This window comes from Pezoporus occidentalis, unplaced genomic scaffold, assembly GCF_034315485.1.
Source record: "Pezoporus occidentalis ecotype Australia unplaced genomic scaffold, CSIRO_AGI_Poc_V1 ctg251, whole genome shotgun sequence".
Classification (NCBI taxonomy): domain Eukaryota; kingdom Metazoa; phylum Chordata; class Aves; order Psittaciformes; family Psittacidae; genus Pezoporus; species Pezoporus occidentalis.
Genome location: NW_026914406.1, coordinates 429,002 through 442,853, shown reverse-complemented (window position 1 = coordinate 442,853; position 13,852 = coordinate 429,002). Strand labels below are relative to the sequence as shown.

Sequence of the window (13,852 nt, the reverse complement as noted above, 5' to 3'; positions counted from 1 at the left end):
AGGGGAGCTGATGCCACTGGCCTGTGGGATGAGCTGATTTATGCCATTTGTCACTTTGATAGACAGAAAGTTCAAAGGGTTCTAAACATGAGTTGTATAAACTGTATGTAACTGAGTACAACAGATGCCTCTCCTGTGGGAGGGAAGTGCACATTGAGAACCAGAATTCATTTTGCTGCTGCTTTTCATGCATAGATTTTTCTGGACCAGTTCAGTGAAATTCATATTGTGTTGCAGAGATTCCCTTCCCCATTAGAGTAATAGTGAGGAGTGGAGCAGCATCTCTCTGCTTCCAGAAAGAAGAACTTAAAAGGGGACAAAGATTGTGCCTTGTAGTACTGGGACTCCCTCACCAGTTATAGTGCTGCCAGTATGTTAAAGAAACCCTGTGGCCTCTGCTGCTCATAACAGCATCACAAGCTGCTTCATGGAGGATCTAAAACCACCACTGACAGCCTCAGTGGATGTTGTAGCTGCTTCATGATTAAAGTGATACTGATGGTCCTTAGTCTTCTGGTTACTGATGTCCAGTTGCTGATGGTTTTCTGTGCTTCTTTCTGCTGCCTCAGCACGTGGTGGTGTCTCTGGCATCTTTACCAGATGCTGCAACCAGGAAGCTCTGATTTTTGCTTTTGTTGCTTTTTGCTCAGAAACCATCTGATGATGATGATATCACCATCTGGTTTGTTCCCTCTTATCCCATGGACTTGACACTTCTTGTGGTCAGCATATATGTAGTGACGACTTCTTCAAGGGGTGCCACCATTGTTCTTCTAAAGCTTTGAGCCCTAAAGCAGCAAGGCAGAGACTTAGTCATGTTGTTTGGGCTCTACTAGAATCGGTTGCCAAGTTTGTGGTGGTGAGAGCATGTCTCACTGGTGTTCTCCTCTCTCACAGCCCTGTTGCTGGATCCATATAGGGAGGATCTGTGTTGACCCATGTTTGGGGAAAGGTTGACCTGTTTCTTCCACTTCTTTGAGCTGGTGTGAATATTTTCTTGTTGGAAGTCTCAAAAGCTTTGAAATCCAGTAATCCTTTGCTGCCTGAGACATCAGACTGGAATAATGTTCTACATGAAGTTGCCTGTCCTTCTTTTGTGTGCTTTCACCAATAGAACACTCCCTTTAAGAAGGGAGTAGAGTTGGGGATAACAGATATGGACTCAAAACAGCAAGCACAGTCCTCATTCTCTAGGGCTCCCCTACTCCACTCCCTCCCTGCTGCTTTCCCCTTGTTGTCCAGCTCAGCCTGCTGCCTCCTGAAGCCTCACCACTCTGCTTTTACTAAGAGTGGATATACTTTAGCAATTAAATGGCAGTTAAGTAATGGCTATAAGTCTGATGCTGAACACTTAAATATTTCTACTAGTTTATTTGACAGTGTTAATATCTTAGGCTCATGTTCTCATTACATTTTTAACCATAGGAATTATTTACAGCTTCAAATCAAAGCTATTATTTGGGTTGTCATCTCTGACAGCGCTTAAAAAAGAGCCTTTTTTATACTTTTTGTACACCTTTTTTGCATTAAAATAAGCTTTTTACATTCAGCTTCTGAAGTATTACTCTGGTGTCACTGAAATAAAAACTTTATTATTGCATTGAGTGGCCAACCTGTATCCAACAGTCATTTTGTGTTTTATAAACCCACCCTGTCAGTCACGAGAGGCTCAGTGGAAATACGCCCAGGTCTGAGTTTTGTCTCGTGTCTAAACTGAAGGAGCTGAAATGCAGAAGCTGGTTATTCCTGGTGTGCAGCAAATCCTTTTTCTTGCTATCCCTTTGAGCAGCAAGGAATCTGTGGTGGTTTTGGCCTGGAATGATGTGAACTTTTGCTTAAAGACAGCATCTAAAGTATCTCTTAAGAAGGAAAAAGAAGTTGTTGTTTTCAAGTTGTGCTGCAAAACTCTACTTTAGCTTTAGTATTCCTTTGTCACAGTCTTGCGTTTTTATCAGTGCATGTCCTTGGCCTTTTTCGTGTGGGCTGGGAGCTGCTTATCTAAAAATGCATGGTTCTGACTGTTTGCAGCTGTGAAATACGGATGGATTAAGACCTAAAAATACAGCACATGGCCGTGTTTCTTTTTAGCTGCTTCAGTGTATGAGGTTCCTACTATTCAGACCACTAATTTTTGGTGCATGTCAGTGTTAGTCCCAGGTTTTCAGGAAGATGGTATTCGTTTAAATACCATAAACTTCACTTGGAGCACTGGGGTCTGCTTAGGAGCAAAATCTTGTCTGTAACTTCATTAGTTTTATAGATGCTTAAAGTTACATTTGCTTTGTATCACGGTAGGTGTGTGTTACAGATGGAATTGGGATTATTTATCTTCATGTCCTGCTTAAACCACGACACTTTAATGCTTTAGCATTTAGGTTGGAGGAGTCTATGTAAAATAAGTGGCTCTGCTCCTTATCAGCTTAAAAATCTGTTACTTATAGTTAGCAGCTTTGAAAACACAGTGGATGTTTGGTGTGTTAAAGCACAAGCTGCCGCTCTTACACAGTTTACTCTCCTCTCACGTTTCTGTGCCTGGATGTTTGACCCAGCGTGGGTTTCTCACCCCTTCCCACAGCTGAGTGGGAAATGGGCAGCTTTGAATCATCCATGGTGTGAAAGCAAAGGCTCTGCTTCAAGATTCGGGGGGGGGGGATATTCGGAAGGTAACGCTTTGGCGTGCACGTCAGTCGGTGCTGCCATCGATCCGAAAGCCGCAGGATTTGAGGGCAGGAGCGCTGGTCATTCCAAGTATTCTTGTTTCTCATGTTTAGCTTTTTCTTCCTTCTGCTTCTCGAAAAGCTGTGACCTACTTTTCCAAATTATTTTGTTATGTAAGAGTCATACAATCAACTTACGTAACGCTGAGAGCAAAGGCTTTTTCCTGCTCTGCACTTTGTGTAGGCCTCGAGCAGCGGATGGTGGGGAGGTGATGGGCACTGTGGCTCTTGCCTCCTCTGCTTATTAAATGGGATGGTACCACCTTGTACAACTTGTGTACGCTGTTGGCAAGTAAATCCCTGCACAGCTTATGTCTTTCACACAGCGTTCCTCCAAGCTTGTGAACAATTTATGAGCAGTATCTATAAGCTTCTGTCTCCAGGCATGTTCCCAGGTACAGTGGTGGTAAAAGACAAATCTACATGTCTCATAGGTTTTCTTGTGTTCCAGTAGTACCGTGAACAGGAAGCCATTCGCCTTTGCCTAAAGCATTTTCGTCAGCACAACTACACGGAGGCTTTCGAGTCGCTGCAGAAGAAAACCAAGATTGCTCTGGAGCACCCCATGTTGACAGACCTGCATGACAAGCTGGTGTTGAAGGGAGACTTCGATGCTTGTGAAGAGCTCATAGAGAAAGCTGTGAATGGTAAGAGAACCAGAGGGGTCTGGTATGTTAAGTAGAAACAGCATTGAGGTGTTACTGCTTTGAATGTTGATGGACTTAGTACTTCCACTGCATGTCTTAATGAAGAAGGGATGGACTTCTTCACCGTTAGGAGTAAGACGCGCTCTTAGGAGGGTGTCTCTTTCCATGACAGGGGAGTTGGAACCTGATGCTCTCTAAGATTCCTTCCAACCCAAACCATTCTATGATTAGTAGTAATACAGTCCATGTGCTGTTTCATATCTAGCATGGTGTACTGTCAGCTTTTGGACTAGTATGTGTATGAGGAAGGCTAAAAACTCAGCGGATGAAATGTCTCATCGCTGCTACTTTTGGAGTCTCTTTCCCCCAGAGACGATAACGTGGTGCACTTGAGGTGAAGATGAACTCTACGTGTAAGTGTATGGCAAGCTGAAGGAGGGCCTAACTGTCACAAAAGCCACTGGAGTGGTGAGCAGGGAAACCTAAGACTTCTCAGTAGTGATTTGTGCCATGGTTTCTGGTTAGAGCTTATAACCTAGTTGGTGTTTCAGCAGTTTTCAGTGTTTGGATGAGGGTGCTGCCTTTGCTTATGTGGAAAACAGTCCTTGGAGAACGGTGTAGTTGTTACAGTGACTGGAGGCAGAGCTTGTTTTCCCTGTAGAACAGGAGCTTGGCAGAAGGTTTCATTGGAACTTCTATTAATTTTTTACTTGGAAGCTTTCAGCTCGGAAGCACCATGTGTAAACACCTCTCAGCTCCTAAAATGGGGGATAGGGACTTTCTGTTGATGGAATGGGATACAGAAAGAGGTGGGCTGTTGCACTGAAGTACGTCTCCCAAGAGCTGTGCAGCGGTTTTGGATCACGGTCTGATAAAACAGAGGTGCTCTTGGCTGTGGTGCAGTTGCTCTTTGTGTCATAAGGAGAGAGCTTTGTGTCTGATGCCACTGGAGTTAGGGGCTTAGTGGACCAATTCCTTGGATGCTGGCACCAGAGGTGTTTCTTCTAATTCTGGGCTAATCAGTCTTTTTGTGATACCTTTTGGGTAAATGCCAGCATAGGTGCTCGACTCCATCAGTGTGGTTTGTGTCGCTGAAGTTGGAAGTGATTCTTGAGATCTGATAGAAAAGACAGCCTGACAGTCAAGGTTTGTCTGCTATGAAAATCCACCATCTTCTTCTGAATAAGCTCCATCCCTGGCAGTGTTCAAGGCCAGGTTGGACACAGGGGCTTGGAGCAAGCTGCTCTAGTGGAAGGTGTCCCTGCCTGTGGCAGGGGTTGGAACTGGTTGAGTGTTAAGGTCCCTTCTAACACAAAGCATTCTATGATACTGTGAATAAGCTATTCCACTAAGCACAGTGTCATGGAGTTTACTGCAACAGGTCATCAAAACCTGCAGTAAATGGCTTTCTACAGCTTTTGGCCCAAGGTTTCTTGACTCTGTCGATAAAACAGCTGGGCTCTGCCTTACCCTGAGCTCCCTGAGCAGCTACAAGCACTGAGACAGAGAGCTGCCAGCGTTCATCCTGCCCTCCTGAGACAGCGCAGCGGTGTCGGCTGGGCCAGCAGCGTGAGCAGCTTCCTGCAGTGCAGCAGCTTTTTGGAGCTGGCAGCCTCCTCCCGAGGCTTGCAGGATGAGAGGGAAGCAGGGAGGGCTGGCTGGCTGCTCCTGCCGCTGCAGTGGTTCCCAAAGACAGGACTGCCTGGGGGGAGCTGATGAGCCCACCAACATGAGGCAGGATCTGCTGCGAGCCAGAGCGGTACCGTGTGCTGATGGAGATGATTTTATCAATGTCTGCTGCCTTGGCTGGGGCTTAATCTTGTCAGTGCCTAGAGGCTGTCCTCTTTCTACTTCAGTGCAGGCTGTAGTAGGAACTATTTCTTGAATGAAATGGCACTAGACGCATGCTGAAAAGGTTCCCTTAAAAATGGACTTTTATTTTCTTGGCCACTAATGAAACGGATGTTTGTGCCCTGATTTTTTTTGTGCTGTTACATGTTGATTTCTTTGATTACTCAATATTTATCATGTGGCATTTCTTCTATCCAGCAGTTTTCCCCTAGGATTTGAGGTGTTTGTTTCCCATTCTGTGTTGGGAGCGGGATTGCTGTCTGCAGTACTCAGCTTTTCCATGTGTGGAAGTGCTGGCAAAGGACTTGGCAGGTAGAAAACCTCCTGCAGTGGAAGGTGTCCCTGCCTGTGACAGGGGTTTGGAACGGAGTGAGCTTTAAAGTCCCATCCAACCCAACCCAGTCTGGGATTCCATGATTTCTAATAACAGACTGTGGATAACATAGCAGGAGAGTCTTTGGGTAGCATCGTTCTGTGTTGTCACTGCTTCTGAGGGACAGAATAATATGCATGAGGATGTTTATATGGCTTCCTTTTAACGTGGCACTGGGCTGGATGAAGTTTAAAGGTCAGTGCATGCATCTGCTGTTGCTCTGTTGACCATCCTGAATGGGTCTTGCTTGTGGTTGACTATATGAATCTTCCCCCAGCCTCCTGCAAGTCTTTATACTGACTTCAGCTCTTGTACCCATTTATAGCTCTGTCGCCTCCCAGCAGCCTTTGGAGGGAAGTGCCATCTATCCTGTGATACCAGAGCTGTATCCAGTGTTTGCTTGAAGTTGACACAACTGCAGGTTTTACTAACTGGGTCGATCCTGCCCTTCCTCAGGACAGTGTGTCCCCTGTCCCCTCGCTTGCTGGCACCAGTGCTTTTGCTGCCACGTGGCAAACCAGGTCAAGGAGCTGAGCTATGGTGGGGGGGGGGGAGAAGACAGGACAAACCTCTTCTGATGGCCACAAACCCCCTCAAACTGCAGCTGGAATAGATTGAAGCTGTACAAGGGGACAGTTGAATGCAGCTGGTATTAACAGCTGGATCCTTCTGCTTGGTAGGGTGGGAATAGATGTTTTCAGCCTTCAACATAGCTTCTACAGTATTGCTACCATCTGCTCCCTGTGGTCCTCCATGGTTAGCTGTCCTTCCGCAGTTCTGCATCTCTCCAGCTCAGCACCCAGCATTTTACTGTTTTGCTGTCTTAGCATCTCCATAGCTTGCTGCTTAGTCTCTAAGGTGTGGGTGTTCTTACGACTGAGCTCCTCTCTGATGTGCTGTTTTCCCAGATTAACTTTAATCCTGTGTATGGTCCGTGTGGTGTAGTTGAAGTGTGGAGTTAATTGCAGTCTACATATCCTTGTAGGATCCCTGCAAGCATTCAGCGAGGGAACTGTTCTGTTACACACAGGACATGAGCATGTGAACTTGTGGCCTCTTGCTGATTGCTGATCGCCGTTTTCATTGCCTTAAAGAAGCAGAAGTGCAGTGAGATTGACAGGGATCCTGCGCACGCCCTTCAGCCTAACCCATCTCTCGAGGCTGATGTTTGCAGCCGTGGGTACCTACGAAGCGCAGTGCACTGCGTCTCTTCACAGGCTATTTCCGTAGGCTGAGTCATGGAGAAAAAGAGTAGGTGGTCAAGAATTAGTGCTAAGCAGAGAGCTAGCTCCTGTTCTTTTGCATTGCTAATGCTGAACGCTGTCTTCCACCTCGCAGCACCAGATGATTCCTTTTGAGCGCTCGGTGGCAGGCAGCCACGCTCTTCCCGCAGATTCTTTTGACTTGTGCATTACACTTAGAAAATGGGCAAATGGAAACTCTGGCAGCTGCCTGACTTCGTCTCAGAAAAAGAGAAAGGTTCCCTAAATCTCAGCTGCTTTGCAGACTCGCTTCAAGTGCTGCACATTTGGATTCATTCCTATAGCTTTCAGATGGCCTTATATTATTGAAGGGGGGGAATCTGCTTAATATTCCTCCAAGAGGGGATGTGGAGTGCAAATGATTCAGTTGAGCTGCTTGCAGCTCCTGTAGACATTGAAAGCTGCTTGAAATGGGTTGACGTTTTATATTAGTATTCTAGGGACTGAGGTGTTGCTTCTGGCAGGTCTCCTGTCACTGTGTGATATATGTTTATCTGTTGACACATCAGCCCCATATGACAAGTAAGAGGTGGTGATGCACAGCCTGTGGGCCCAAGTGTCTCCAAAAACTCAGGATGCACACACAGGAACAGTTGTATTCTCCTGGAATAGCTCTAGAGAGACACACATGCCTTCCAGTATCTGAAGTGGGCTACAAGGATGCAGGAGAGGGACTCTTTATCAGGGACTGTAGCGATAGGACAAGGGGTAACGGGTTAAAACTGAAACAGGGGAAGTTGAGGTTAGATATAAGGCAGAAGCTCTTCCCTGTGAGGTGCTGAGGCGCTGGCACAGGGTGTCCAGAGAAGCTGTGGCTGCCCCATCCCTGGCAGTGTTCAAGGCCAGGTTGGATGGGGCTTGGAGCAACCTGGTCTATTGTGAGGTGTCCCTGCCCATGGCAGGGGGTTGGAAATGGATGATCTTAACGTCCTTTTCAACCCAAACCATTCTGTGATTCTCTATATAAAATAAGCTATATATATATGCCTTAATTGTACTATTAAATATGGTTGGATTCAGTTCTGAGAAGGTGTGGATGCTGGCTTGTTGCTTAGTAGTACTGGAATATATGAAAGGGAGAAGCTTTGCTGGAGACCTAGAGGCCTTGCTAGCGGACCTGAAACCAAGTAGATGGCAGAGTTTGTGTTGAAGCAGCGTGTCTTGTGGTTTATTGAGAACAACCCTGATTTCTGTTAAGCAGAAAGTGCATGAGAATACTACAGCTTTGAGGCTGGAAAACCTGTGTGTATTTTCCTTGTTGCTCCCACGCCTAGAGGAATCATTGAGTGATGGCTGGGGTTTTATCTGGTGTCAGGTTTGTTTTCTGCTTCAGCTTTTCTTCAGAGGGAGTTTGGTGACTGCAGAAACCCTCAATCTCTTGGGGGTTTTGGGTGCTTTTCTTTGATTCTTGGAATGTCTCAAACCCCAACACCCAGAACTTAAAGGCTACGTGACCACTCGAAAGTGTTTGCAGCCACTGGCAGGGAATAGATTTTAGGAATCCTATGTAGAGATGTGTGTTGTCTAAAAAGAAACAATCCAGCTTTTACTTGTTCCTGAATGGCTTCAACAAAATACATTTGTCTGTGTTGTTTATCCTTATCCTTTCTGGCTAACCTGTAATTCACAGACAAAATCAAGGCTTTGGTTATCAGGGAGGTGGAATTTACTGAGCTTTAACCACTGTGAACTCGATGTTGTTACGTCCAAAATGCGTCACAACTCGCTGTGAATGGCTTGAAAATAGCACAGAAGAAAAGTGCTGGTTTTGGCTGGGATTTTGGAGAGTAAACACAGGACAATGAAATGAGAACAAAGGAAAAAGCTTCCTTTAAAAGCTTCCACTTGACACTTAGTTTTCTGTAGGAGCCTTGAGATTTAAGGTGATTCATTGGGAAGAGCTTGACAGACATGAGCAGGCCCAGATCATCGGTGCCTCCAGTGCAGAAGCTTTGGAGACCTTTTGGTCTGCAGTGTTATCCTGGCAGGAAGCATAAGCAGTGCGCTAGGATAGGGCTGCCATCGGATGCAGGATCCACCTAGAAATCTGCCTTCATTTCCCTGGTGGTGATTCAGCTTCCAAAACAAGCTGCTGCTGGTTTGCAGTGCGAGTAGAATGGATGTGGAACTGCTCCCAGCAGAAAGAAACATTTCTGGGAAGCAAGCTGGAGTATTTCCAAACCAATGTCCCATGGAAGACAAGAAGCATTATTAAGAGGCTTGAAAGCACAGTAGGGGAGAAGTGTCATATCTTGACAAGTGCAGCCTGTGGGTGTGGAGCATGAGGGAGAGGTTAAATCACCCTTTCACATGGTCTGGGGTGTAATTCATCCCGTTGAGCTATTTATGTCCGCTTATCTGTTAGCTGCCATAGGGATAAATAGTTTTACATTCTATCTTGAAGACAACTGATAGCCAAAAAGCTGGATTTCTGTCTAGGTTTGTGGCTAGAAAAACCTGCCTGAGTCATAGAATCATAGGATGATTGGGGTTGAAGGGACCTCAAAGCTCCTCCAGCTCCAACCCCTGCCACGGGCAGGGACACCTTCCACTAGAGCAGCTTGCTCCAAGCCCCTGTGTCCAACCTGGCCTTGAACACTGCCAGGGATGGGGCAGCCACAGCTTCTCTGGGCACCCTGTGCCAGCGCCTCAGCACCCTCACAGGGAAGAGCTTCTGCCTTATATCCAGCCTGAACTTTCTCAAGTATGGGATTTCTTACAGCTCATGCGTTTGTTCTGTTGGAAGTTGGCTTTTCTGCATGAGAATTCACAAACTCTCAAGCTTAAAACATCTCACGGCTGATCCCAACTTGGCAGATGCTGAAGAAGTGGGAGTTTGGAACCCTCCTCTTGCCACCAAAATAAACCGCTTTCCTACCTACGTTGAACAGACCTTTGGCTTCCCTCAGTTACCTTGTGCTGGGAGAAAGATGCTTTTGGCTCTAAGGCAGGTGAAAGAAAAACTCTGCTTTCATAGAGCATTGACTGTGCAAAGCTGAGTTTAGCAAAGTTGAAAGCACTTTCGTGTTTTAACACCAAATTCAGCACCTTTCAGGAGCTCTTGAGTACCCTTCTTTCCCTACTAGAAGCCCTCTAAATAGAGGATTCATCTTCTCCCAGCAAACACTTGCTGGCTTGGGTTTTAATGAAAACCTGGATTTCGGTTATGGCAAACTCCAGGATGCCAAGAAAACGCTTTAAAACATGATCTGAACATTGTGTTTGTGCTTAACAAAGATTTTTTTTTACCTTTTGGTAAATAAATAGGGATGTGTGCAGGGAGGATTATTTCTCTTCTGTCTGTCTGCCTCCCAAGAGATTTTCTATAAATAAATAGAGGCATTGGTAATCTGTTAAATCGTTCCCTCAAAGCCACACTGACTGGGGTCGGAAGAACTACAAAGTGTTAGATGCAGTTTGGTAACTTTTGTTTTCCTTTCTCTGCTCTGGAATGCAAAACTGATTCCTGAGCATGTTTGCAGGGTAGTGTTCTGCCAAAGAGCGTGACTGGTGTGGTCTTGCTCTGGTCTTGGACAATGGCCTGTTGGGTGTTAGGTGATTAAGGACTCCTCATTGCATCCTCCATCAGAGCAGTGTATGTGCAATGTACTGTTTCAATACAGAACAGCGCGAGTCTTATCACTTGAGTCCTCAATCTGCCTGTGGTAGTTGAATTGGGTGTCTGAACTCCCTTTTCTTTTCCAGGTAATGCATAAATGTGGAATGAATGTTTATTATAGGCTCATGGAATGGTTTAGGTGGAAGGGACCTTAAAGCTCATCCAGTTCCAACCCCTGCCACGGGCAGGGACCCCTTCCACTAGAGCAGCTTGCTCCAAGCCCCTGTGTCCAACCTGGCCTTGAACACTGCCAGGGATGGGGCAGCCACAGCTTCTCTGGGCACCCTGTGCCAGCGCCTCAGCACCCTCATAGGGAAGAGCTTCTGCCTTACATATAACCTAAATGTCCCCTCTTTCAGCTTAAAACCATGAAGAACTTGTGTCTGGAGGTTGTGGGGTGGTTTTGGATGGGATATAGCCAGTGGGCAAGAGGCTGTCCATTAGTGGTCTAATCATTTGTTGTGCGTGCAGGAACATAAGGTAGGTTTAGCGGAGACATTTGGAGAACACTAGCAACAAGTTCCCCAAATGAAGCCCTTCCCAGACTGAAGAGCAGCCCCAGAGAACGTGGGTGCTATGAATCTTCTTCTCAAAGGGTTAACGTGGATGTGATATTCTGGTAACATGTAACCAGAATTAGGAGCTGCCTCTTGACACTGCGGAGATGAAATGTGGTAGATGTACAGAAGAAGAGAGACAAGAGAGCTTGATAGTGCTGGAGTTACTGCTTTGTAGAGATGCTGTACTTGGTGTATCTGGCCACTGACCTAATGCATCTTCTGCTTCTCCTCTTGCTTAAGTCTGAAGGGAATTTAAACTGTTGGGTTGTTTCTCATCCAGGACTTGGCTGTCCCATATCGTAGTGTTTAAACAATCTGCTTTGCTGCCCTTTTCTTAGCTGAAGCTCCAGAGATGCTGCCTGACCTAGTTTTAACTTAATATGTAGTCAAATGGTTGTGTTTTACATGCACTGGCAACTTTCCTTGTGCTTAAATAGAGGGGAGGGATTCTCTTCTTCATTAAATACACTGCACAGGAGATTTATAGACAATTGGCATAACCTGGCAGGCAAAGTGAGGAGTGTTTTTTATTTTAGTGCTTACTACTTAGTTCAGTAACAAGTTTAACAAAGTAACTGATATATAGAGAGAACTTACTTCAAAGGAAGGGTTTGGAGTAGCTTTCTGGCTTCAGTTAGGCTGAAGTTACCTGCATTAGACGTGACTCTGCTATAATGAAAGTATAAATCGTAGAATCACAGAATGGTTTGGGTTGGAAAGGACCTTAAGATCATCCAGATCCAGCCCCCTGCCATGGGCAGGGACACCTCACGCTAGAGCAGGTTGCTCCAAGCCTTGTCCAACCTGGCCTTGAACACTGCCAGGGATGGAGCATTTACCGCTTCTCTGGGCACCCTGTGCCAGGGCCTCAGCACCCTCACAGGGAAGAGCTTCTGCCTAAGAGCTCATCTGAACTTCTCCTGTTCAGTTGACACCCATCACCCCTTGTCCTGTCACTACAGATCCTGATGAAGTGTCCTTCTCCAGCATCCCTGTAGCCTCCTTCAGATACTGGAAGCCTGCTATGAAGTCTCCAAGCAGCTTCTCTTCTCCAGGGTGAACAGCCCCAGCTTTTTCAGCCTGTCTTCATAAGTGTTTCACACAGCATAACTTCTGTTTTGCAGATGGCTTATTCAATCAGTATATCAGCCAACAAGAATACAAACCTCGCTGGGGGCAGATCATACCCAAAAGCACCAAAGGTAAGGACTTCTCTTAAGAAATAACTCATGTGTTGCCAGTTCTGTTGTGTTCCTTTGAGGATGTTGAGTAAGAAAATAAGGCAAGAAAACCTCCTTTAGGACAGGGAATGGTTTCCCCTATGAAAAAAACGTGCATTTCTCTGCAAAGTTGGTGAAATGCAGCTTGGTTTCTGGTTAAATAAGGAACGCCACAGGAGCAGTAGCTGCAAGTTCAAGGGTAGCTAATCAGTTCAGAATCTAATCTCAGAATATAGGTTAAGTATGAGAGTAGTTACCTGTTGTGACTGGATTGAACACGTGGAGTCAACTTGAATGCACAGCAAAGAGTGGTAAATAAATACATTATCTGAAATGGGAGTATTTAAAATCAGATGCATCTTTTGAAGTCTTGGTTTGTCACACAGTAATTCTAAACTGCAGGATCTCTTTCCATTGCGTTTTGCCTTGGAAAAAAAGCCATGGGAAGAGGAGATTCCTAGCGGCAGCCTTGAGTACAGAAATCATTGTCATACAGCACATGTAGGATTCCAGGTGTGACAGTACCCAAACCTCTTGGGAAGGGTTATCTGTGAGTGCCAACAGAATGTGGGTTATCTTTCTAATTTTGCTTCCCATAGGTGACACCTGTCCTGAATGCTTAAGATATCTAAAGTGGTTGGAAAGCTGGATAGTTGGAATTCCCTTCTATGTGAGAATAAGTAATTAGCACAGAGCTGTATCTACACTGTTACCTCTTTGCTGCCATCCGTGGTACCTGCCCTGTCATTCGAGTGTCTGGTCTCACTGCTCAGCCTTCAGGCAGCTCTCAGCTGGGGAGAGATGGAAGGAGAGCAAAAGGTTGTCTGTGTCCTCACAGCTGGAGAGCTGCAAAGGTAGCTCAGACCTCATTTGTGCAGCCCTGCATGCTTCAGGAGCTCTCAGGCTCCTTTCCAGGGCTCTCAGAATCGCAGCAGAGCACTGGATTCACTTTAGCCCTCTGTACTATCAGTCACCAAGTAATTCAGTATAAAGCTCCACAGTTTTATAGTGCCCAGAAGAATTTTCCCTGAGGAAAGTGTTGTGGTAATGCTTAAAGAATGGTGAGCTATTAAGTTATTCAGCTTCCTTCTGTATAGTATTTAGGCCATTTTGAGGTTGTATCTTTGATTTTTAAAGTCTGGTTATGTCAAACTCTCCCTTCCCTCTTTGTTGAAGGTGATGGAGAAGACAGCCGACCAGGGATGAGAGGTGGCCATCAGATGGTTATAGATGTTCAGACAGGTGAGTAGCTGTTACATTGCTTATTTAATCAGCCATTTTGCATATACGTATACAAATATGTTTTTTTTTTTGGAGACTGTTTTAACTTCAAGTTCTGAGGAAAACCAAAAGGACTTTCTAATAACTGGATTAAATCCTCTGCTTTCCCTCTGGAGCGATACTCCAACTGCCATTCCCAGCCCCCTTCTTCTTATTAGTTCTCTGTTACACCTTAGTCATTGTCTTGACTTAACCAAGAAACCAAGAACAATTGGTTTTAATTTTCTGTCCCTCCTACCCTCTTTGAGCAGGAGCTTAAACAAGAGAAGAGGAAATAGGGACAATGATTTCCTTTATCTGCTACGTACCGTGCTCTCTGAAA

The 13,852-nt window shown here is 45.6% G+C and overlaps 1 protein-coding gene across 5 annotated transcripts in view; it reads left to right on the top strand.

Annotated features, from left to right (window-relative positions):
• The window catches only part of MKLN1 (muskelin 1), a 111,467-nt gene that overhangs the window by 36,204 nt on the left and 61,411 nt on the right, over window positions 1-13,852 (top strand). For 4 of the 5 annotated variants that reach the window (XM_062623397.1, XM_062623398.1, XM_062623399.1 and 1 more), the window contains 3 exons: window positions 3,172-3,364; window positions 12,154-12,231; window positions 13,426-13,491. In XM_062623397.1, the coding sequence (XP_062479381.1) occupies window positions 3,172-3,364; window positions 12,154-12,231; window positions 13,426-13,491 (337 nt within the window). Of the gene's footprint in view, window positions 1-3,168; window positions 3,365-12,153; window positions 12,232-13,425; window positions 13,492-13,852 lie in introns of all 5 variants that reach the window. The other variant, XM_062623401.1, reaches the window with a different exon arrangement.